At 45.8% G+C, this 22,400-nt stretch overlaps 1 protein-coding gene across 3 annotated transcripts in view; it reads left to right on the top strand.

Moving 5' to 3' along the window:
- The window catches only part of SETBP1 (SET binding protein 1), a 260,050-nt gene that overhangs the window by 5,322 nt on the left and 232,328 nt on the right, over window positions 1-22,400 (top strand). For 2 of the 3 annotated variants that reach the window (XM_035100397.2, XM_035100398.2), the window contains exon 2: window positions 12,638-13,276. In XM_035100397.2, coding sequence (XP_034956288.2) covers window positions 12,779-13,276 — 498 coding nt within the window. In that variant the 5' untranslated portion in view covers window positions 12,638-12,778. Of the gene's footprint in view, window positions 1-1,864; window positions 10,287-12,637; window positions 13,277-22,400 lie in introns of those variants that run through there. The other variant, XM_035100399.2, reaches the window with a different exon arrangement.

The following is a 22,400-nucleotide window of genomic DNA, read 5'->3' as shown; positions in this document are numbered from 1 at the left end:
CAGCAGGCAGAAATTCAGCAGGAGAAGCTTCTCCCAGCACAGTGAAGTGGGAAAGCTGTTCCTGTTGGATATTTTGACAGCATTAATGGAGTTTAGGGGGGGTCCTGTTGGGGAGGGGGGGTAACTGAGCCCAGTCATTTGGACCACCCTGTTTTGCTCATTGTCTTTGTCCCCATTTTACAGACAGGGAGCTTGAGGGCAAAAGCAGGAAGGGCTTCCCCTCAGTCACACAGGGAGTACACCAGGTTTCTCAGGCCTGATTTTAAATGCGTAGACTTCTTGTATAGAGCCCTGCCCTGGGTTTAAGCTTGAAGCTGGAATGTTGTAGAACCTGAAACTAGCTGGCTGTTCAATAGATAGAGCCCTTTTCTTTAAATTTGCAAAAAATACATGTAGGGCTGCTGTGTCCTGGGACAAGGCCTGGTGGCATTTGAAGCCCCAGTATTGGGGCATTTGAAGCCCCTTCAACATTCCTACCACATTCCATACAAATTAGGGGCACAGGAAAATCAAAAGATGCCTTATAATGAAACAGACCACTGGCCCATCTAGCTCAATATTGTCTGTGCTGACTCAGAGTGCCTCTCCAAGGTTTCGGACAGGGACCTTACCAGCCCGACCTGGAGATGTTGAGAACCTGGGACCTTCTGCAAAGCAGATGCTCTACCACTGAGCTATGTACCCCCTCCTAAATGGTGGAGTCTCCTTCTTTGGAGGTCTTTAAGCAGAGGCTTGACAGGCATATGTCAAGAATGCTTTGATGGTGTTTCCTGCTTGGCAGTGGGTTGGGATGGATGGCTCTTGTGGTCTCTTCCAACTCTATGATTCTATGAAATGGAACCAGTGTAAGGAACTCAAGATATATCAACTAGGGACCAATTACCTCCTCAAACCAGGGTTGCGGTCTCCAAAACGGAATGCCTACTTGGCGTTTTGGGGCCAGAAAGGTCAAAGGTTGTATTTTTCAATACGACTTTTTGGTTCCTGAAATTCTTTCTGATGGTGCAGATAAAATATAACAGATGGAATTGCCCTGCTCTCTTTTGAGTCTGGAAACCTTAAAGAGAAACCAGCAGACCCTTTGTTTAATTTCCAAGCAAAGGGTCTGCTGGTTTCTCTTTAAGGTTTCCAGACTCAAAAAAGAACAGGGCAATTAAAGGCACAGAAGTCCTGTCCTCTATTGAGTCTGGAAACCCTACTAGCCCTCTGCAGTGACCACTCCTGTCTTCACTTGTAAGAGGATTGGTGAGCAGGGCCTTATCTACTCTGCCACCTTTTGCTCTTGTGCCCTTTGTGGCAACCTGGCACAGGTGAGGCTTTTTCTGTGTAATTGGCAGAAAGAGCTTCTGCCTTAAAATCCTGCACGCCAGGGTACACATGCTTTAATCACACAATCACCCCATTTGTATGAAGCAGGTGTGTTTTAACATCAGATGGGACCACCCTCCACAGCCTTGTTTCATTGTTTCCTGTCGTCTCAGGATCTTCACATGCAGCCGTGTTAACGTCTGGAACTGAAGCGAGGATTTGGGTACCTGAGTATTGGGGTGATGATAAGGTAGGGAGGGATTGAGACATGCCCCCTTTAAAATCCAGACCTGATTTCTCCATGAATGTAGCAGACAGGTGGCTAAACAAAACGGCTGCTGTCGTTGAGCCTACTTTGCAGTAGCGTAGCAAGGTGGGGGTGGGGCGCCCCGGGCTCCACTCTGGGGGGAACTCCATTCGGGGCATCCCTTCCCGGTACGCGGTCCGTGTTGGCTGCCCCGGCCCGTTACGGGCCGCTGTGCACCAGCGGCAACTGGGCTGGCGCTGCTGCTCCCGCAGCAACCTTACGTGGTGGGAGCAGCAGCGCCAGCCTGGACGGACCGCACATGTGTTGTGACATCGTGACACCCCATCCCCACGCCGTGCCTCCGCCTTTGCCGCCCTGGGCAGTCCAGCGGCAAGGTTCTCCACTGCTACTTTGGCCTTCAGGCTGCCATTAAAGTTGTGGTTCCCAGTGTGGGGCACACACCCCACAGGGGGGCAATTTGATTTTTAAGGGGGGCAATTCGTGAATGAGTTATTAACAGTTGGTGGGCTTTTAGGCTTCCTCCACGTGAATAGGCGTTCACTTTTTGAATAAATAAAGGGGACCCAGGTGGCGCTGTGGGTTAAACCACCGAGCCTAGGGCTTGCTGATCAGAAGGTTGGCGGTTCGAATCCCTGCAACGGGGTGAACTCCTGTTGCTCGGTCCCAGCTCCTGCCCACCTAGCAGTTTGAAAGCACATCAAAGTGCAAGTAGATAAATAGGGACCGCTCCGGCGGGAAGGTAAACGGCGTTTCCGTGTGCTGCTCTGGTTTGCCAGAAGCAGTTTTGTCATGCTGGCCACATGACCTGGAAGCTGTCTGCGGACAAACGCCGGCTCCCTCGGCCTATAGAGCGAGATGAGCGCCGCAACCCCAGAGTCGGACACGACTGGACCTGATGGCCACTTTTACCTTTACCTTTTTTGAATAATAAGAACTATATGTCAGGATTTTAGAGATGTTTAGGTGGGGCATGGCCAAAAAAAAGGTTGGGAACCACTGTATTAAAGGGAGAGAAGGAGGGCCCGTTAAAGTGATAACAACACCTAGGTTTGGCACATCCTCTGCTGCAGATTCGCTGAGATCTTTCCCATCCTTCCCCTCAGCACAATGGGAACATGGACAATCCATCTTGGGCGGAGACGAGATTTGTGAGCGTTTGCCTCCATTCCTTTCTGTTCCTGCTTTCTTGGACCTACGAAGCGTCCTTGAGGGCAGGGCCTGTGTATTTTCTTTTGGCTTGTGTACAGTGCCTTTGTTAGCATGGGGACTCCAGTAGTAACAGTGAATCATAACAATATAAAGGCATTTGGAAGCGTTCTATAAATAGCCAGCTGTAATGCGGCAGATAATTCAGTTGATGAGGCATTTCAGGTCACCATATTATTGGGGTGTGTGTGTGCTGTGTGCACCTGGTAATTACACCAGGGGGGGAATTTGATAGTGGACGTAAGTTTCACTTTCCCGAGACTCTCAGCTTCCATTTATAAACAAACAGCAGTGCGAGTGTCTGCCCTTACGGAGATGGTTGCCAGGTTGCAACCTGCAGATTCATTATTACCAGATTTCTTCCCCACCTTAAGGTCCCAGGGCGAGTAACAACAATGTAAGAATACAATATCACGCCTGTGAAAATGGACGGGAAAGAGAAATGTCTGTTGTAATGTCAGAAACCTCAGGAGGACTGGGCAAGATTTCCAGTGAATAGGACGTAGAGCCTCAAAGACCTTTATTTGTCCCTTTGTAGGGCTTCCAAAAGTGGTATGAATTATGCAAATCAGCTTTGTTTTTGCAACTTATAAAAACCCAGTTGGTGCAACATTTATATTTAATTTCTGTTTTGTTTTGTTTTGCACATATTTCCCTGGCTGAAACATTTGCATAGAGTGCTGTAGCCCCTAAGCCGTGATGGCAGTACAGGGGGGGTGGGAATGGAATAAATCAGAACTGGCTGTGGAATACAGGCAACAACAACCAATTTACACACGTCCAGTTTGATGCGCGGCTGTGCCGAACCTGGAAGCGACTTTAAAAATGGCCAAAACAGTCCTAAAAGAGCCCAGAAAGGGCAAAAAGGCATGAAAACAGTGCTTAGCAATCCCACGAGCCTTTGCAAGTGCAATTCCAGGAGCCCTTGCTCTGACCGTTGAGGTCTGTGGAGAGTTGGAGTTTGGAGCAAGGAGATTTGGAGGGCGCGGTTGTGGTGGAGTTTGGCGGAGTTTAGTGTCTAGTAAGTGTTTCCAGAGGTTTAGAAGGTGTTTGTATGCTTTCCCAAGGGTTATTTCAGATACATGAGATAAAAGCCTGCTGCCCAGGAACATAACCCCTGCATAAATGGGGAGCTGCCTGTAAATGTTGTACATTTAAAGCACATTTAAATCCATCCTTCAAACACATGACTTCCTCCAAAGACTATTGGGAAGTGTAGTTTCCTTCTCACAGAACTATAGTTCCCAGCACCCCTAACAAACTACAGTTCCCAGGATTCTTTATTTCCTCGGCGGTGGGGTGGGGAAACCATCTGTTTTAAATGTGTGTTGAATGAGCTTTGGAAATATGGTGCGCTGGGGCAATGTGATTCCTCACTTCCTCCCCCTGTGTACGTGCTCCATGTCACCCCAAAATCTGGGTAGGAGGAACCCTTAGGCTATATTTAGGGGGAACACGGGGGGGGGGAGAGAAGGAGCATTTATTTTTCAGTTATTTATTCATAAATAAAATATCCCAGCAGTTCAAAACAAGGGAAAAAAAGAATAGTAATTTTATTTTTTATATCCTGCCCATCTGGCTGGGGTTCCTGTACATAACAACTGTACATACAGCCAAACAGTAAACACCATGTAAAAAGGTTAAAATCAGATAATTAGCATGGAAAGACGTGGTCTTAATTGCACACATAAGCCTGATGGAATAGAAAAGTTTTCAGCAGGTGTTTAAAAGTTACAACAGAAGAAGCTTGCTGGAGGATGTTAAATCTTTGCACTGACAGAATGTTCTCCTTAATGCCACATTGAATACCGTTCAGTATTTATAAATGTTCTCTGTAGAATTATATGCAGTATTTATCTTACAGTATTTATAACCCACCTTCTAATCTGGTAGATTCCAAAGTTGGCTAACAGGCTTTTAAAAAAATAAAAATAAAAACAAAAGCCAAATAAAGATGTCAATAATGAAAATGGAAAAAGCGCCAGACTTTGAACGCTGTTTCAAAATGGCATAAAACTTTGTTGGAAGTTTGAGAGAGAGAGAAAACAGGATCTCTGTTTGAAAATCCATGAAGCAGGGGGACTTGCCAGATGGAAAGAGGGAAGCAGCGCCTGAAATTCGCAAGGTGCATTTTGCACCTGGCTATCGGCCACTTGCGAGCAAGATGCCAGGGCGCCTGACATCTCCACGCTCTGGAAGATGCTTGGATCTTGCCTGTTTCCACACACTAACAACACACCCTGCGGAAATCTGCCCGTGATATTTTATCTGCACAAGCAGAACGAATTTTAGGAAGCAAAAAGTCGTACGATTTTAGAGCCGCTTGGCTTCAAAACAGCAACCAGACATTCAGTTTTTGGTGACTGTAACCCTGATTAAGGACCCGTTTTGTGCCTAGCTTATTTACCCGAGTTTCTAATGCTAGAGGGAAGGCATTCCAAAGGCAAGGCACTACCACTGAAAAGCCCCTGCTTCTTGATGCCACCTACCTCACTTCTGGATGCAAGTAGGGGAGGTTTATCTGGAAGCAATTATCACTCGGTGTTAGGTTGCAGGGCTCATAACTGCAACATATTATGCGTTATATTATGTATAGCTCTTCAGCGTAGGGCCACTCATCAGAGGCTTGCTTATGTTACACATTCTTCGCTAATCTCACTTTGGGCTATTTTCTGCTCTCTTGGTAGGATCAATCGCTCGTATGTAATCTTCTTGGTTTTTCTTTCTCCCTTTGGGCCAGCTAAACTTTGACCTTGTGCTTACGAATGCATAATAGCTCTTTGGTTTGGACTCTCTTCTTGGCTCAGGAGATGCCTCTGTCTATAATGAGACAACCTTCACCTCCACATCCTTCCCTCTGAAGGTGTGAGCATCTATTGTGGTTGGAACTATGGTCTCCGTGAAGAGATGATGGCCGATTAATATCTGTATGCCTGGATGCACAGTTGTTGCCAAGTCTTTCTGTTACCTGTAATAATTGTCCTGCCACTGCAATCTCCCTGTTGACACCAGTCTGCCTTGGATTAGCCTGGGTCTGTATTCGAAACTCAGACATACAAGCTAATCACTAAATGGCACAATCACTAGGTTGTGGTCGCCACAACAAGGTGCCATTCCCCCCCCCCCAATGAAATTTATTATTATCATTATTCATTTCATTTCTAGAGTTCTTTGTATTTTAAGGAACAAATCTCAAAGTGGTTTACAACACATTAAAACAACCCAGAATAAAACAAGTTCAAGCTTCAAGGAAAATATTTCACTTCTCTAAGTGACATTTTGCTTTCCCCATATTCATTTACCTACTGCGAATTTTGAACACTGCCTGGCAGATTTTGAACACTTGCCTTGGCAACCTCGGTGTATTCGAAACTCAGACATACAAGCTAATCACTAAATGGCACAATCACTAGGTTGTGGTCGCCACAACAAGGTGCCATCCCCCCCCCCATGAAATTTATTATTATCATTATTCATTTCATTTCTAGAGTTCTTTGTATTTTAAGGAACAAATCTCAAAGTGGTTTACAACACATTAAAACAACCCAGAATAAAACAAGTTCAAGCTTCAAGGAAAATATTTCACTTCTCTAAGTGACATTTTGCTTTCCCCATATTCATTTACCTACTGCGAATTTTGAACACTGCCTGGCAGATTTTGAACACTTCCCTTGGCAACCTCGGTGTATAATACTGCAGGCCATAGAATATAATATGCCAAAAACAAACCCCTGTGTTGCAATGAGAAACAATCACAGAAATATAGACACAACATGTAGGCTAATAACTGTTAAAGCATATATAATAGAGTAATGATCATTCAAAATGTAGAAATAAATCTATTAGAGTTCATATATGCAATGTAACAGGCTAGTGGTGCAGTACGTCAAGCCATCAAAGGTCAGTCTCACAATGGTTATTCAAAGGTTTCAACAGAAGACGTCTCAAAATACTTTGGGTTACGGCCGCTTCAGGTTGTGCGTTTTTGAGTTGCGCACCGCGCCAAGCCCCAAAATCCCAGAATGGTGCTAATGCATGCGCAGAAACACTAAATCACGCTTTCTGCATGCGCAGAAGTGCAGAATCACGACCCACACGTGCACAGATACAGCGTTGCGGGTTGCGAACGCTGCGGGTTGCGAACGAGCTTCCCCCACGGATCACGTTTGCAACCCGCAGCGTCCACTGTACTGAGAAAACTTTACTTTTTAGACTTTTGAGACGTCTTCTGTTGAAACCTTTTTGAATGATATCATTATTCTATTATATATGCTTTAACAGTTATTAGCCTACATGTTGTGTCTATATTTCTGTGAATATAATATGGCATGGTATTTAAGTGCCCACGTTTTCCACATATGGCCTCTTGGAGGAAAAGAGCCCTATGAACTGCGAAGTGCAATTGTTGGATGCAAATGATGGTATTCAGTATGGAAAGATGACTGTGGGTCATGCAAAGTAAGTTGAGAAAAAGTTACTGGCGGAGGAAGTTACAAAGACCAGGTTCAGTCTCCCTGAAAATCGATAGCTTTCTTGTGTTATGAAGGTTGGGCAGAGGAATTTGCACATTTTCATCACTGAACTTAGTATTTTGGAAAAATGTTATGGGTCTTGCAATAAATTAATATCTGCTTTCAATACTGACTTCTACTGCTACTGTAGTACTTTGATACCTATGGCTGTTACTAATACTGACAGTACTTAAACTTTATTTTGCCCTAGCAATTTCCTTAAACTAAGAGAATTCCCTTGCTTGTGTGGACATGGGTGTGTAAGGGGGACTCACAGAATTATTCAGACTTGATTACAACTCACACAAACACCTCCCAGGCTACGTTGAGCCATATTCAGGTTTAAAAATTGAATTAAATTCTTCACCAAAAGAAGCACAAGCTTCTGGTCTATAATTCCATTGGTAGAGGTGAAGATGCTCCTGCAAAATATTCATATGTGGTCTGAAATACAGGGGAGTCATCTCCCAGCCTTCCGAAAAGGGGAAAAAAGCATTCTGCTGCCCTCAATATGTTTCCACAGTGACCACTAATTTTAAAAGGATTTGTATTACAACTCGAGGAGTGGCTGCATAACCTATTTGGTTAACTTGGTTTACAGTGTGGGTGTATAATGTACACCACTTGGCATTATATTGTGTAAAGCATCCTACAGAGGCTCTGTATTCTGAATGGCTCTGGTCCCAGCCAACTTAAAAATTCTCTTGCTGCAACGCTAAACTAAACACTAAACTATGGTGAATGATTACACAGAGGAGCCTCAGGCTAGTGTGCTCCCTGTCTTCTTCTGCTGCAGGGAGGTTCAATTTTTGTTACAGACTCATCCCGCTTGTTATGACACCCGGGCACAGGTAAACTGTGGTTAGTTTTAACTGTGGTTCACTAAAGGAATCCAATTTCATTTAGCAAGCAGTTGGCTGGCTTTCGTAAACAAGAGGTTGGACTCAAAGCGAAATGGTGATAATCTAAAACGGAAGTGGACTCTTCCAACCTCTTCCGCACAGCTGCGCTGGCCAGCCACTCACATTCAGCTTTAGCTCCCCAGGTGTGAAACAGAAATGGTTTGTGGTCTGCCTCACAAGGTTGCTGTGAGGACAAAGAAACCCAAGCCTCTTGCCACTGTCAAGGTTGCTGGTGAGTGGCATGGAGCTGTACTGAATAGAAAAGTACTGTATTATGGGTTGAATATGCCATTTGTCATTCATTTCTCCAAGGTACTATTCATTCATTCATTTCATTTCATTCTTACCCCATGCTTCTTAAATGATGGACCTTGAGGTGTGGTTGAGTTTGCTGAGGTGTGGGTCCAGTTAGTGTTCAGAATTTGCCAGGCACCAGGCACATTTTTCACCTGGCTATCGGCCACTTGTGACCAAGTGAAGGTGCCTGGTCATCAGAATGGCACCTGACATCTCCCCCAACTGGAGGCACATGCCTGGGGATCCTTGGATCTCCCCTGTTTTCAACACACCCTGTAGAATTCTATCTGTTACATTTTATGTGCATAATCCGAATGAATTTCAGGAAGCAAAAAGTCGTATCGAAAAATACAACTTTCAAACCATCTGGCCCCAAACTCGCAACCAACCAGGTGTTCCTTTTTGGTGACTGGTTTAAGCAACCATTTGATGCCTAGCTGATCTATCTGAGTTTCTAACACTGGGTCCAGCCCCTGACTTCAGCCAATACTATTTAGTTTTAGAAGGTCACGACGCCATGTCTCTTCAGGCAGACGATGCCCCTGAATCTGTTTTTTCGGTTGTTGTTGTTGTTTTAATGCCTCTGTCTTGGATTTTCAGGTCTTTTATAATCTGGAGCCATTTGCTCTCCAGGTAGCTTTTTCCAAATAGGGCACGCTGTGTTCAGGAACTGCACAGACTGGACTGGTGAGCGCTATTGAATCTGACCTTTGGCTTAGCATTTCCCATAAGCGAGCTTAATGTGCTGTTTCCTTGCTTAGCATTCAGCATTTGGATGCTCCTCCTTTTTCACCTGCAATTGGCATTTGGGACAGCATAGATAGCAGAGGCCCTTAGGGCCCAAAGTGACAGGCCGAATGCTTCTTTGTACAAACAGGCAGTGGTGGTGCTTTATCGTCTATGGCGCTGCACTCGAACATCAGCGCTTTCTGTCTCGATGTTTTTCTGGCATGCTGGCACCTTAGGCTGTGTTTCCTTTATGGGCTTTTGTGATTTATGGTGCCATCAGTTGTTTAATCACAGTTGGCCTTCCCATCCCTTCTCCTGTTACTCTGTTAGCTACTTACATGGAAAGGTAACTATCTGATCTAATTATGGCATCTCAAACCTAATTGCAGAGTCAAATATGATTCCGTAATCTACTACCTAACACCCCGGCTTTGGGAAGACAGAAATGACACATGTGTCTTCTTTTCACATGCCTCGAGAGTTCTGGGTGTGCTACTTAGAGTTGGAGAATGGCATTTCCAATTTCTAAGCAGCACCCATGTGACGTTTCTAGGATTCAGGCCATTGAGATTTTTGAACCCTCCTTCAGCGTTTTGGATGCCTTAGCAAAGGGTGGTGGTAGATTGATGGATTTAAAGAAGGCTTAGAATTTTGATTGAGATAGTCTTTCTTAGCACTTCATTTTCCCTTTGAAGGCTTTATATGAGTCAGTCCTTCTGATAGTAACTGATAAAAAGGTGATATATATTGAGTAGGGGAAGCTGCAGGCAGGGCAACTAGAATGAAGAAAGGTGATGGAGCGTCTACTATGGAGACTACTATGGAGAGAGATGTGAGATGTTCATAAAACATGATCAGTGAGGGGAGAGAACGAGTTGAAAGGGACTTGAAGATCAAGCAGCACAGCTTCATGTGCAACCCAGATCACAGAATATTTCAAGCAAAGATTAGGTCTGCTGCCTCCCTCAAGCTCTGATTGGCTCTCCAGTTTGCTCCAGAAATCTCTGAAAGTCCCAGGCTCAGTGCCCAGCACCTGAAACTCTGGAGAGCTCCTTAAACGTAAAGGTAAAGGGACCCCTGACTTTTAGGTCCAGTCGCGGAAAACTCTGGGGTTGCGGCGCTCATCTCGCTTTACTGGCTGAGGGAGCTGGCGTAGAGCTTCCGGGTCATGTGGCCAGCATGGCTAAGCCACTTCTGGCGAACCAGAGCAGTGCACGGAAATGCCGTTTACCTTTCCGCCAGAGCAGTACCTATTTATCTACTTGCACTTTGACATGCTTTCAAACAGCTAGGTTAGCAGGAGCAGGGACCAAGCAACGGGAGCTCACCCCATCACGGGGATTCGAACCACCGACCTTCTGATCGGCAAGCCCTAGGCTCAGTGGTTTAGACCACAGCGCCACCCGCGTCCCAGTGAGCTCCTTAGACAGTACTAAACTAGATTGACCTAATCTCTCTCTCTCTCTCTCTCTCTCTCTCTCTCTCTCTCTCTCTCTCTCTCTCTCTCTCTCTCTCTCCCCCCCCCCTGGATTTTCTCTGCTGTTCCCCCTTTGACCTCAACAGACCGTCTGTCTCAAAAACTTAACAGTTCATTCATTTTGAGGAAGGAACATCATCAGCTACCCATCAAGCAAATGCTTGCTTCCTTTCCCCCTCCTGATTTAGCTCTGTGGCTGCTCCCTTTTTATTACCGCATTGTATCCTAAGGTCTTAATTCCTTCTGCCCACAGCTCTGGCACAGCCCAAGCTGAGGAAAGATGGGGATTAGAGGTGGTGAAACCGCCTCTTTGAAGCTCTCTAGATAGACACTATTATCCAGGCAGGTGGATTAAGTTTTCATTGATAGCTCAGGTGTATGTGCCACAGCCAGGTGAGAGAGACAGAAGCTAGTGGACACACCTCAAAAAAAATCAGTGCAAGACATTTTTTTAAAATTTTTTAACTAAGAGTCATTGTAACATTGTTTTCCATTGATGGTAATTAAACATGTATTATCCACATTTAAATTACCTTAAGGGCCAATTGATTTCTTATGCTCCAACTTAATCACTGAGAGATTAATCTGATGAGATGCTTTTGTTGGTCCCCCACACCATTGAGGTTCATTTAGCATTTACCTGGGATTGAGTCATAGAATCATAGAGTTGGAAGGGACTCAAAGGTCATCTAGTTCAACCCCCTGCAATGCAGGGGTCAACTAACTCATGTTGACAAAGCACCCACACCTAACTTGGTTTGGGCGGTCTGCTCCAAGTATGAGACTAAGATATTTGTGGTTGCTGGATCCTTTTGGTAGCAACTCGTTAGGTATAGTAGAGGCGGCTTGACTTGAAATCTCAGGGCTGAGAATGCCTTGTGCAAGGAGTTACATTGTGGGAGGTAGTGAAAATTTGCAAATCACAAGCCTCTTAATATACAGCATGGGGAGAAGATGATGTTTGTGTCCATGAAAACCCTGTTGAGTGTTTCTCTCTTTGTTTCAGAACTTAGTCTGGGCTCCTAGTTCTTTAATGTTCGAAGACCCAGGTTGTATTAAAGACATTTGCCTTTCAGTTTTGAACCCTATGCCTCTGTGCAGTTGAAAGACTTAAGTAGCGCTGTACACATTGGAAGTGTTATGATGCAAGAGCTGACCTCATCTGAGGTGAGGCCTTGTTCAGGACTCGGGCCAAATGCTAGACAAGGTGACGTCACTATGCAAATGTTGTAGAGAATTGCCACCTTCCCCAAGACTACCGCAGTTGTCTGAGGGGTGGGGGGCAGTGGAGTTCCCTTTCCCCTAAGTCAGGGGGGGCCAACTTCCAAGAGACTGCGATCTACTCACAGAGTTAAAAACTGGCAGTGATCTACCCCCTTTTGGGGGGTTCAGGTCAAAGTTGTTGAGCTTCTTTAGGGAGGAAAAACCTGTTTTGGTGGAGCTTTTTTCAGGAAGCCCTGTTTTTTAGGGGTACAGGGCAAAGATGTTGAGCTTTTTTTTTCGGGGAGCCAAAGTTTTTTAGCTTCTTTGGGGGGAGCCACTGATCTACCGGTGATCTACCATAGACACCCAGTGATCTACTGGTAGATCATGATCTGTTTGTTGGACATGCCTGCCCTAAGTCAAGTCCATAGCCAGAAATTGTCTTTCTTCTTAGCCTTTGTTATGTGCAGCTAAGCTTACCATGGTAAGTGACTATTTAGTAAGTCTCCGTTCGCCCAAAGAACAAGTTTATATATTTGGCAGAAACAAGTGAATCAAGTTTCTTGGACTGTGCCATTTTGAATTCTAGGTGCGTGTTTGGAATGTATCCTTGCACATATGGCAGTGAGGTTGTAGGACATAAATGAATGAAGGATTATACCCAAGTTGACGTAAACTTCATTATTGGTAGCTGCTGAAGTTCTGACAGCCTTTTTCCTTTCTGTTTTCTCCCCAGTTGCAGACCTGAATGCTTCTGAGCTCGTCGCAGTGGTTGGACTATTGGGACTCTAAGAGACCTTAACTGAGAAGCTACCATTCCCTTCTTGGGGTTCCCCAACTCTTCTCACCTTCCCCTTCCCCCCTGTGTAAAAATCCCATGGAGCCAAGGGAGAATTCGGGTAGTTCCCGGCAAAGGGGAGGAGAGTCGGATTTCCTGGGCTCCGCCATTGCTTCTGCTAAGGCCTCTGGTGGCGCCCCTGGTGGCGCTGGGACGGAGGCCATGCTGCCTCAGCCCGGCTCTGCCAAAGGGATCCCAGTGAGCAGTGACCGGATGGAGCAGGAGGAGGAAGACGAGCTCTGTTCCGGGAGAGACGTGGATTCCGCTTCCAACACAGACAGCGAGAAATGGGTGGCCGGAGACGGCTTGGAAGAGCAGGAGTTTTCCATCAAGGAGGCGAACTTTACAGAGGGGAGTCTTAAGCTGAAAATACAGACGACAAAGAGAGCCAAGAAGCCCCCCAAGAACTTGGAGAACTATATATGCCCTCCCGAGATCAAAATCACCATTAAGCAGTCAGGGGAGCAAAAGCTTTCGAGAGCTGGGAAAAATAGCAAATTAGCTAAAGAGGAGGACCGGTCACACTCCAAGAAGAAGGTAAGAGAACCCATTCCTTCTTCCCTCTCCATGATCCTCATTTTATTCTATTTTATTTTGTTTTTGCATCCACTGGTGTCCTGAATGCAACATTTTGCCCTTCTCTGATTTGCTAACTTTAGGGGATCTCCTTTGTCACACGAAGTCAGCCTTGTTTGGTTCGGGAGTGAACAGGCAATCTGTGCACCAAAAGGGTTCTTCTTCTCTTTTTTTTGCAATCTAAATATGTGACAACAGGTGGATGGGATAAACAGATGGAGGTAGAGAAAGGGGGATGGGTGGGCGTAACAAGACAACAGGGAGAATGCTATTAGCATAAGCGGCTCCCTGGCCCCCTGCACACCAGCTGCCTTGCCATTGTAGGGGGTTCAGCTGAAGGGTGTTTTAAAGAGCCATTTGAAGGGCAATATAATGGCCCTGTTAGTGTTACGCACACAAAGGCCTTGCCTTTAAGACCGGAAGAGCTCGTGCGGTTTAAAGGCTCCAGCGTGCAACTGCAGTCTCTGCTGGTGTGTGTGTCTCTCTCTTAATGTCTTCTTTGCATCAGAGCAAGTTCTAACAGGCTGTGTTGACAAGGAAAGGATATATATAGGGAGAAGGTTTTCCAGAAGCGGAGGATCGTGTGGTTGTTCCATTAGGAAGGTCTGCATTAGGTGGATTGTGTGATGTTTGCTTCTCTTTTCTTTTAAAGAAAAAGTCCAGTCGCCCATGGATGGGGTGCTGTGTGCAAGGCAAAAACTTCCAAGTAGATTTTCCAGGGAAAGCCAACCTCCTCTCTCCCCCCCCCCATATCATTTCAACTGTTAGGGATTTAAAGACAGAGGTGGAAGGCTTTGAAATGATGGGACAGCAGAAGTGGTTCTTTCTTTCTTTTCTTTCTTCCTTCCTTTCTTTCTTTCTTTCTTAAAATGTTCAGAAAGTGGTGGGGTTTCTGTTTGGGGTATTTCCTGAGAACACGCAGGAGCAAGGACTCATTCCATGGTGTGTTATGGATGTGGGGAGATGTTTTATTCTGTAGAAGAGGAATCTTTGGGAAGAAAGTACATTTATTAGCAATCTTGCAGACCTTCGGAATGTCAGTCTGCTTTCAGAAGGTGCTTTGCAATTAACATGTCTGTCTGCGTGCTGAAATTTGAGGGGGGGGGGGATAATACGCATCCCTTCAGTGGCTCTAATCTAGTTGTACAGAAGGGCCCAGGGTGAAATATGTGGAAGAGGATGGCCACTCAAGTGAGCAACACCACTTAAAATGCGACGCCAGGGTGAAGTTTCTGCCGTGTTATTATGGGAGGCCACTGGATTAGCTCTTGAGCACCGAAACAGAACATGGAAGGTCCACTTGTCAAACCAGCCTTGGTTTGGTTTGGTGTGCTTCGAGAACGGTGAGGTCTAGGATATACAACAAAATCATTCTAGGGCCAACGCCTCTCCTTTCCCAAATCTGTGGGGGCTCCTGAACCTTCAACTGCTGCAAAGGAGTTGAGAAATTCAGCAAGTGTCACTTTCCTTATTGTGACACCTTCCATGTTGAGATGGCGCTTCATCCGTGGTATTTTTGCTTGCAGCAGAGCTGTCAAAGGCAGAGCAGCCATGCTTGTTGTTGGTGGGGGATATGGAAACTTGTGAAGCATCCCTAATTGCAGGGGACACCTCCGATTTGATTCTCACACCTCACAGGATGGGGAAATATTCAACTGCTGGATTTCTGCTTATTGCATAACTGCTAAAGGTACGGGAATCTTGCCTGTGGGGAAACCAAATGTCACTTAATCAAGATCTGGATAAAGCAGAAGGAGAGTCTGGGAATGCGAACAGCAGGTTATTGAAGATAGGCATTGCATGCCTACTCGGAAGTAAGTCCTGCTGAGTTGAGTGGAGCTTACGCTTAGATAGGCGTGTATAGGATTGCAGCTTGGGGATTTGCTTAGGCCAGGGAGTTCTTGTAAGGTTCCTAGCGAAGCAGGAGGCCAGGCTGGGAACCAATCAGGATCTGAGTGTGCTCAGAGGATGTATTTAAAAAGATGACAAGTTTCCAGGGACTCGCCACTGGACCTGAAGCAGTCAGGCTCCAGCTTCTCAGGGGACATCCTCTTGGTTGCCAGCCACTTTTGCGCTGTTGCATTTCAAGACGCAAAGCAAACACATTAAGGAACCGCTCTCCTCTGTTGCTCTAATTGCCTCAGGGGTGTTTTGCGATCATTGCAACCTGGGAAGAGAAGGCAATTGGAGAAGGCAATCTCCGCTTCTCCCAAGGTGTGGCTCCTCATTAGAAAAAATATTTTGAGAATCGCTGGTGTTGTGGTTCTGAGGTGAGTTTATTTTTAGGCAGTAATTCGGGGATGACTGTTCTTTCCTTTGACTGCCTTCTTTTTTTTTTTTTTATTAAACATAATTTTTATTGATTTTACAAATTACAAAAGATGGTACATACATATACACCTTTTCCACCTTCTTCCCACCCCCCTCCATGGGTCCTCCCCTGCCACAGAAGTATCCCACGCAGGTGAACAGTCAGAAGTGGTCCATTTTATGATTGGGTTTCTGTCCTCCTCCCCCTCCCCTGCCCCCGAAGCCCCCCCCTGCCACCAGGGAGCTCCAGTGAACCAGGGCAGTACGCAGGAGTTCATCCATCCAACCATCTATTGTCATACCAAAAAAAAAAAGAAAATACAAAAAGAGAAAAAGAGAAAAAAGAGAAGAAAAAAAAGACAAAAAGGAAAAAAGACAAAAAAAATTCATCATAATTGTTAAATTCATAATTGTTAAACCATATTTTGTGGGCTTCCCCACCCTCCCCCCTTCCCCGGTTTTCCTCCCTTATTTATCATCTTCAACAGTTTCATAGTTCATATTTTATAACATACACCTTTATATCTTGTACCACTTTTAAACTAACTATTATCATTTTCGCCTATTGTCCAATCACTGAGAAATCAAACTCCCATTTTTTCTTCCCGTGCCTAATTTTTACCCCTCTATAGGCCTCCATATTTTCACCTTTTTCCAGAATCAATTCACTTTTTAAACCTATAATTATTCCCAAACTAACCTTACACCCCCCCCGAGTACTGGCTCCACCCCACCAATCCAGCAAGTTCCATAGTCAGCAGTCCAGTTATAGTCCTATTAACCCATCCTTACAATCACAACTTCACTTTCCCTTCACCCCACCCCCTGTTTACAGTCTTTTGCCATCCAGGCCTCCATATCAGACCCCTGAGCTTCTTCTCTTCTCTGCTTAATTTTTCCTTCTTCCCTGTGGTCATTCTGGAGTTCCAGTAAGTCCAATCGTGCCCCCCTCGAAGGGGAGGCACTCCATCCAACTTTTTGTAGAGTAAAATCATCATTTTTTTCGTGATGGGCTTCATTTTGTGTTAAGTCATCACAGTCCTCATCATTGTCATTCTCACATTCGTCTTCTTCAGTTTCAAAAGCTTCATCTTCTAAGAAATCATATTCTGCCATCATCATCTGGAATTGTTGCTGTAACACTTGCCGTTGTGTCTCCTCTTGACATAGTTCTATTCTTGCTTCCCACATTAAGGTCAAAACAGTCCGCTGAAACTCAGGCGGGTACCTTTTTGTTGACATAGTTCAGTCCTGTCAAGGTCAAAACTTGTCACATGGGGTGGAATATAATCGCAGTCTATTTTCTCGACTCCATTTTAACAAGCTGGCTGCATTCTTAAAAATAAAGTTCGAACTCACATTTCAAAAGTATATAAACCAAAAAAGAATTTCCAAAAAGTCCAGAGATAAAGATAGAAATAGAATTTAACTATAAATCCTGATCAACTCACTGGATTGTCTGGGCTGCCGGCTCCCGAGGAACAGAAAGGTCTTTCTTAGTCTTAACTTCTTTCTGCAGGGCAATCACAACCACAGTCTCTCTCCCCTTTTACCCTGCATTTAGGGGAGATTCTCTTTGATGCCTTTGAGGAATCCTTTTAAGTTGAAATCTTCTGTTTACGGCTTCGGGTTTCTGTTTACTGTCTCTTATGTTACCGTAGGGGGGGGGGTGGCTTCCTCTTTTCCCCTCTCTCCCAGGTCCAAATTGTTGCCTTAATTTACATTCCAAAGAATCCAAATTACTCACAGTCTATTCATTTGCTGAATGTTCTTTGAAGAATTGGCCACCTCCACTTCCCAGACTCGCAGCTTCGCACTCTCAGAGCAGCAATGTCAGCCTGTCCGCCGCGGTTCACCTCCTCGCTCTCGGGGGCTTAAACAAAGCCGATCCGGGGAGGAGAGAGCCCGCTTTTGGCGCCGCCAGGCAAAATCTGTCCCCAAAAAGCTCGATTTGGGGCTTTTAAGGAGGTTTCGCTTCGCTGGAACGATTCCCTCCACCTCTGAAGCGCCGAGGTCCGCTCCGCTGTGCGGACCCCCGTCTGAGCAAGATGGCGTGGTCAACCGGAAGCCCCTTTGACTGCCTTCTCTCTGGAGAACGAAGCGGCTCTGCATGTTATGGTGATTGCTGCAGGGAACTTCAGTGCGCATGCATGTTTCTCATGCACATACATGCATCTGGAAATACAGGCCCAGGCAGGTCCACGTGGATGTTTAAAGATGGATATGGCATACTTTGGGAAACATTGGTGAGAGCCCCATGTAGTGATTATAACATGCAAGTCTGCCCAGATCGTTGTATCTGGGGCCATTTTTTTGCACAATCTGCTCTCTGCTTTCACAGGTAGGGATAGTTGAATCTTTCACTTTTGATTTCTTTCCGTTTCTCACTGGTCCAACCTTATGCTCAGTTCTCCACATTTCTACGCCCGTTTTGGGATATTTTTTCAAGTCCTCATGAAAATTTCCCGCTGTGTTTGTGCAGATTTCTCCTGATATATGCAATTATTATGCACAGTTTTGTCCGATACACACATTTTTGCAAAACAGTTTTTCCCAATACAATGCATATTTCTATTTCTATTTTTTATTTTAAGAAAAACCATTTAGATGAAAACTTTCCCAAGCATATACATTTTCTGTACGCACTACGCACTACTTGGCTGGAGAGCTGCATTGCATAATCTGGAGAGATGTGACTATCAAAGGCTGTCTGTATTTCGGTTTGTGTATTGTTTTGAAAACTGCAAATTATGTAAACTCACCTTGAAATGCTAACTGAATCACTTGTCATTGGCCATGGCACTTTTTCATCTTTGTATCAGAACTGTACCATCAGAACTGTGATTTATGGCTGCCCCATGGCTTCCACATGCGCAGAGGATGCTGCCTAGGAAAGCAGAAGGTGCCCTGCTGTAGCTCAGAACCATATTTTTCCTGCATGCAAAGGGGGAATGCCGGGAAGCTCCCCATAGCTCTTTCAGCGCTTACCTGAGCACTAGAAGTACAGCCGATCTAGAGTGATCAGCAGGGATGCAATGTTCAAAACTCCCATTGTTCTAGGCGCATTTTGCGACAGGGAATTTCCTTAGTGCAAGCAGTTTCTGAGCTCCAGGCGCACCTAAGATTTCAGATTAAAACTGCAGAGTGGAAAGAAAGGAATACCTTTTTCTGCCTCCCCACTTCCAGCCGCTCTCTGAAGACTGGAGAAGAGACCCTCTTAAGAATATTAGGGAAGTGGGCAGGGGAAGGACTAGACCAGGGGTCCCCAGACTACGGCCCGTGGGCCAGATGCGGCCCAATTGGCCTCCCAATCTGGCCCGCGACGACCCCCGCTTCCGCCACCCGCTCTTACGGCGCGCAGCGCGGCGGCAAACTTCCACATCGGGAAAAAGCGCCGAAAATCGTTTGTGCGCATGCGTCTGGGCCTCTCCCGACCCAGAAGAGGTCATTTCCGGTGCACTTCCGGTTCGGGGGAGGCCCATACGCATGCGCACAAATGATTTTCAGCGATTTTTTTCGACCTGGAAGCGCGCCACCGCGCCAGTAAGTGTGTGTGCGCATGCGCACGGGCACGCACTCCCCCGCCCTCCGGCCCGCTGCGCGCGCACTCCCCTGCCCTCCGGCCCGCCGCGTGATCGGCGCGGCGGGCACCGGCCCAAAGCCCGGTAAGTCCGGGGACCCCTGGACTAGACCATGTTAAAAATGAGCATAATATTTTAGCTGCGGTTCATACATTTTCAGCACCCTACTGTATTCTTGTTATAAAAAAGCACATCTGTTGTTGCGCCCATAACCTAGGTTTAAGGTGTCATTTAGCACGTAGCTTTCATATCTGTTTCTAACACTGCAGGGATGCGACATTCAGGAGTAAATCAGTGGTAAATGGGCCAGAGTGAATGTTCTCCTGGGTTCCATCATCCAGATCTTCTCTCCCTTGCTTTTCGGATGTTTCAGACTCTCATTATTCATTTGATCCTGCTTTCTAAAGGATAAAATAGATATTTTAGTAAATTCTGGTGCTCTGATCTCAGGGTGCATCTGTACTGCAGAACCAATCTTTTGGTGCTCATACATGAAACTGGAAATGCAAAAAGGAGGGTGCGTCTGGACTCTTTTAAAAACCTGGTTCCTTTCTTAACATTACACACCCACCCACCCTAAGTGGCCACTATCCAGGATGATGCAAGCCCTATGCAAAGTAAAGTCCATTTCTCTCTATCATCAATATTGCCACAGGAATATTGCCTCTTAATTTAGAATGACTTTGCTAAAGTCGTCCCCCCAAATCAAAGGGGTTTTAATCTCCCTTCTCTAAACCTGATACAATATGTTAATTTCAACCGTTTCAAGGTTGTCTGGACTTTAACCAACCAAGCATGAATGGAAGGGACCAGATTAGTCTTCCAATTTTGAGCTTCCCGGATTCTGGCTGTTACTTATAAATGGAAAATTAATGCAATCTTTGATTTAGTACTCAACTCTTCCAAGACAACCTAGAAGTAGGAAAACAGGGCCTGTAAGCACCTCTTTCCACCCTGTTTTTGAAGGGTGTGTTTGCACCAGGGTCACAGCACCCTTTCACTACCTGACCTACCTGCCTACCTGACCAGGGTTGTCCAAGATGTGGTCTGTGGACAACCAGTGTTTTGCAAGCTTCCTTCAGGAGGCCCACGACATGTCCGTGAAAGCTGCTCCATCACCCTAAGAACATGGTGGCCTACCTGAAAGGTGAAAGGAGAGAGTGGCAGAGGCCAGGGCAGGAGAGGACAAATATTTAAGAATGTGAAAGACAGAGCGAGAGGAAGCAGTGAAAGAGAGAGAGAGACATAGTCAACACAGGAGAACAAAGGGGAGCAGGAAATACCTGAAGTGACCAGGGAAGGAGGCATTTGAAACACAAAGGAATCATACAGTGTCTAGCACAGTACATTACAATAGGGACACGGGTGGCACTGCGGTCTAAATCTCTGAGCCTCTCGGGCTTGCCGATCAGAATGCCGGTGGTTCGAATCCCCACAATGGGGTGAGCGCCCATTGCTCTGTCCCAGCTCCTGCCAACCTAGCAGTTCGAAAGCACGCCAGTGCAGGTAGATCAATAGGCACATCTGTGGCGGGAAGGTAAACGGCATTTCCGTGCGCTCTGTCTTCCGTCATGGTGTTCCGTTGCACCAGAAGTGGTTTAGCCAAGCTGGCCACATGACCTGGAAAGCTGTATGTGGGCAAACGCTGGCTCCCTCGGCCTGAAAGCGAGATGAGTGCTGCAACTCCATACTCGCCTTTGACTGAACTTAACTGCCCACGGGTCCTTTACAGTGGTACCTCGGGTTATGAACTTAATTCGTTCCGGAGGTCCGTTCTTAACCTGAAGCCGTTCTTAACCTGAGGCGCGCTTTTGCTAATGGGGCCTCCCGCTGCCGCCACACTGCCGCCCCGCAATTTCCGTTCTGATCCTGTGGCAAAGTTCTCAACCCAAGGTACTACTTCCGGGTTAGCGGAGTTTGTAACCCAAAGTGTTTGTAACTTGAAGTGTTTGAAACCCGAGGTACCACTGTACCTTTACTATTATTATTTTTTTACATTACAATAGCAACAACAGGTAGAAAAATCATTAAGTGGTCTTCTAAGACCCTCAGCAATTTCCAAGTGGTCCATGGGGGGCAGGAAAGTTTGGGAATCACTGTGCTTGACTATCCATGTGAACCCTGTTGTTGCTGTTGACATCTGACGTACGAGTTTCTATTTTACTTTTGGCAGCACCAGTATTTGAAAATCTCCAGGCACCAGGCACATTTTGCTCCTGGCCTGAGTCCAGTTGCTACTACGTGGAGATTTCTGGGTGCCGGGTTGGCGGCCACAGTTTGAAAACCTCTGCCTTAGTCTGTAGTCAGTACCATTTCTGTTTCTGTAATCTAGCTTTAAGGTGCCAATTGCTTTAAGGTTGGCACCTAGCTTGTATCTCTTGAGTTTCTTACATTGAGTAGCACTGATGCATAAGATGAGGAAGCACTAAGCTACAGTACTGTAGTGTGATCTCTTTAGTACCTGCAGTTGGATGTGATGGGGGTGGTTAGTTAGCCTGAAGGCCGACGGAAAGCCTCTTGGTGACTGTTGTGGTTTTGCAGAGCCTTCTTCCGGCTCTTATCACAGCCCCCTGGCCTGCTTTACTCGTCCTCCAGCTGTGTCTGACGTATTCAGCAGGTTCAGAAAGGAAATTGCCAGGGTGAGCAACTGCAGTGCAAGGGTGGCAGTGCTCAAGAACCGCTAAAAGGAAGCTGTCAGTGAGTGGTTGTAGCGAAAGCTAATAGCTATTACAGTCACCCAAAGGCTTCTCACCCCAGGTTGTTGTGTTTAGGGCTCCAGCATGAAGTAGGTGTTTGATTTGGTATACATCTGTGATACTATGCTTAAAAGTAGCAGGAAAGTTAGTCAAGTTAGTCCTTTGGGCAGCAACTTCTTGGCTTATTGAGTTCTGTTTGCTGCTTTAACTTTTCACTTTCTCCCTACTCTCATGTCATAGCAAACACTTAAAAAAAGAGCAGCCCACCAAATTATGAATTTCATTAGAACGCCTTTCCTTTATGTAGCACGCTGTTCTAGACAATGGAATTTCATTTTTATGTTTGTTTGTTCTGGGAAGAGTGACTGACATTATCAGCTTTGTGATAAGGGGTTGTATCCGGTTTAGAAGTAGTAAATTTCCTCCCGTGGTTTTCAAGGGAGAGCAGAGTGGGGAAGGGCGCAGAAACAAATATAATGAAACAATGTTGTGTTGGGG

Source organism: Zootoca vivipara, chromosome 11 (assembly GCF_963506605.1).
Source record: "Zootoca vivipara chromosome 11, rZooViv1.1, whole genome shotgun sequence".
NCBI lineage: Eukaryota > Metazoa > Chordata > Lepidosauria > Squamata > Lacertidae > Zootoca > Zootoca vivipara.
The sequence above is the reverse complement of the archived record's forward strand: the minus strand, read 5'-3'. Positions and strand labels throughout refer to the sequence as shown.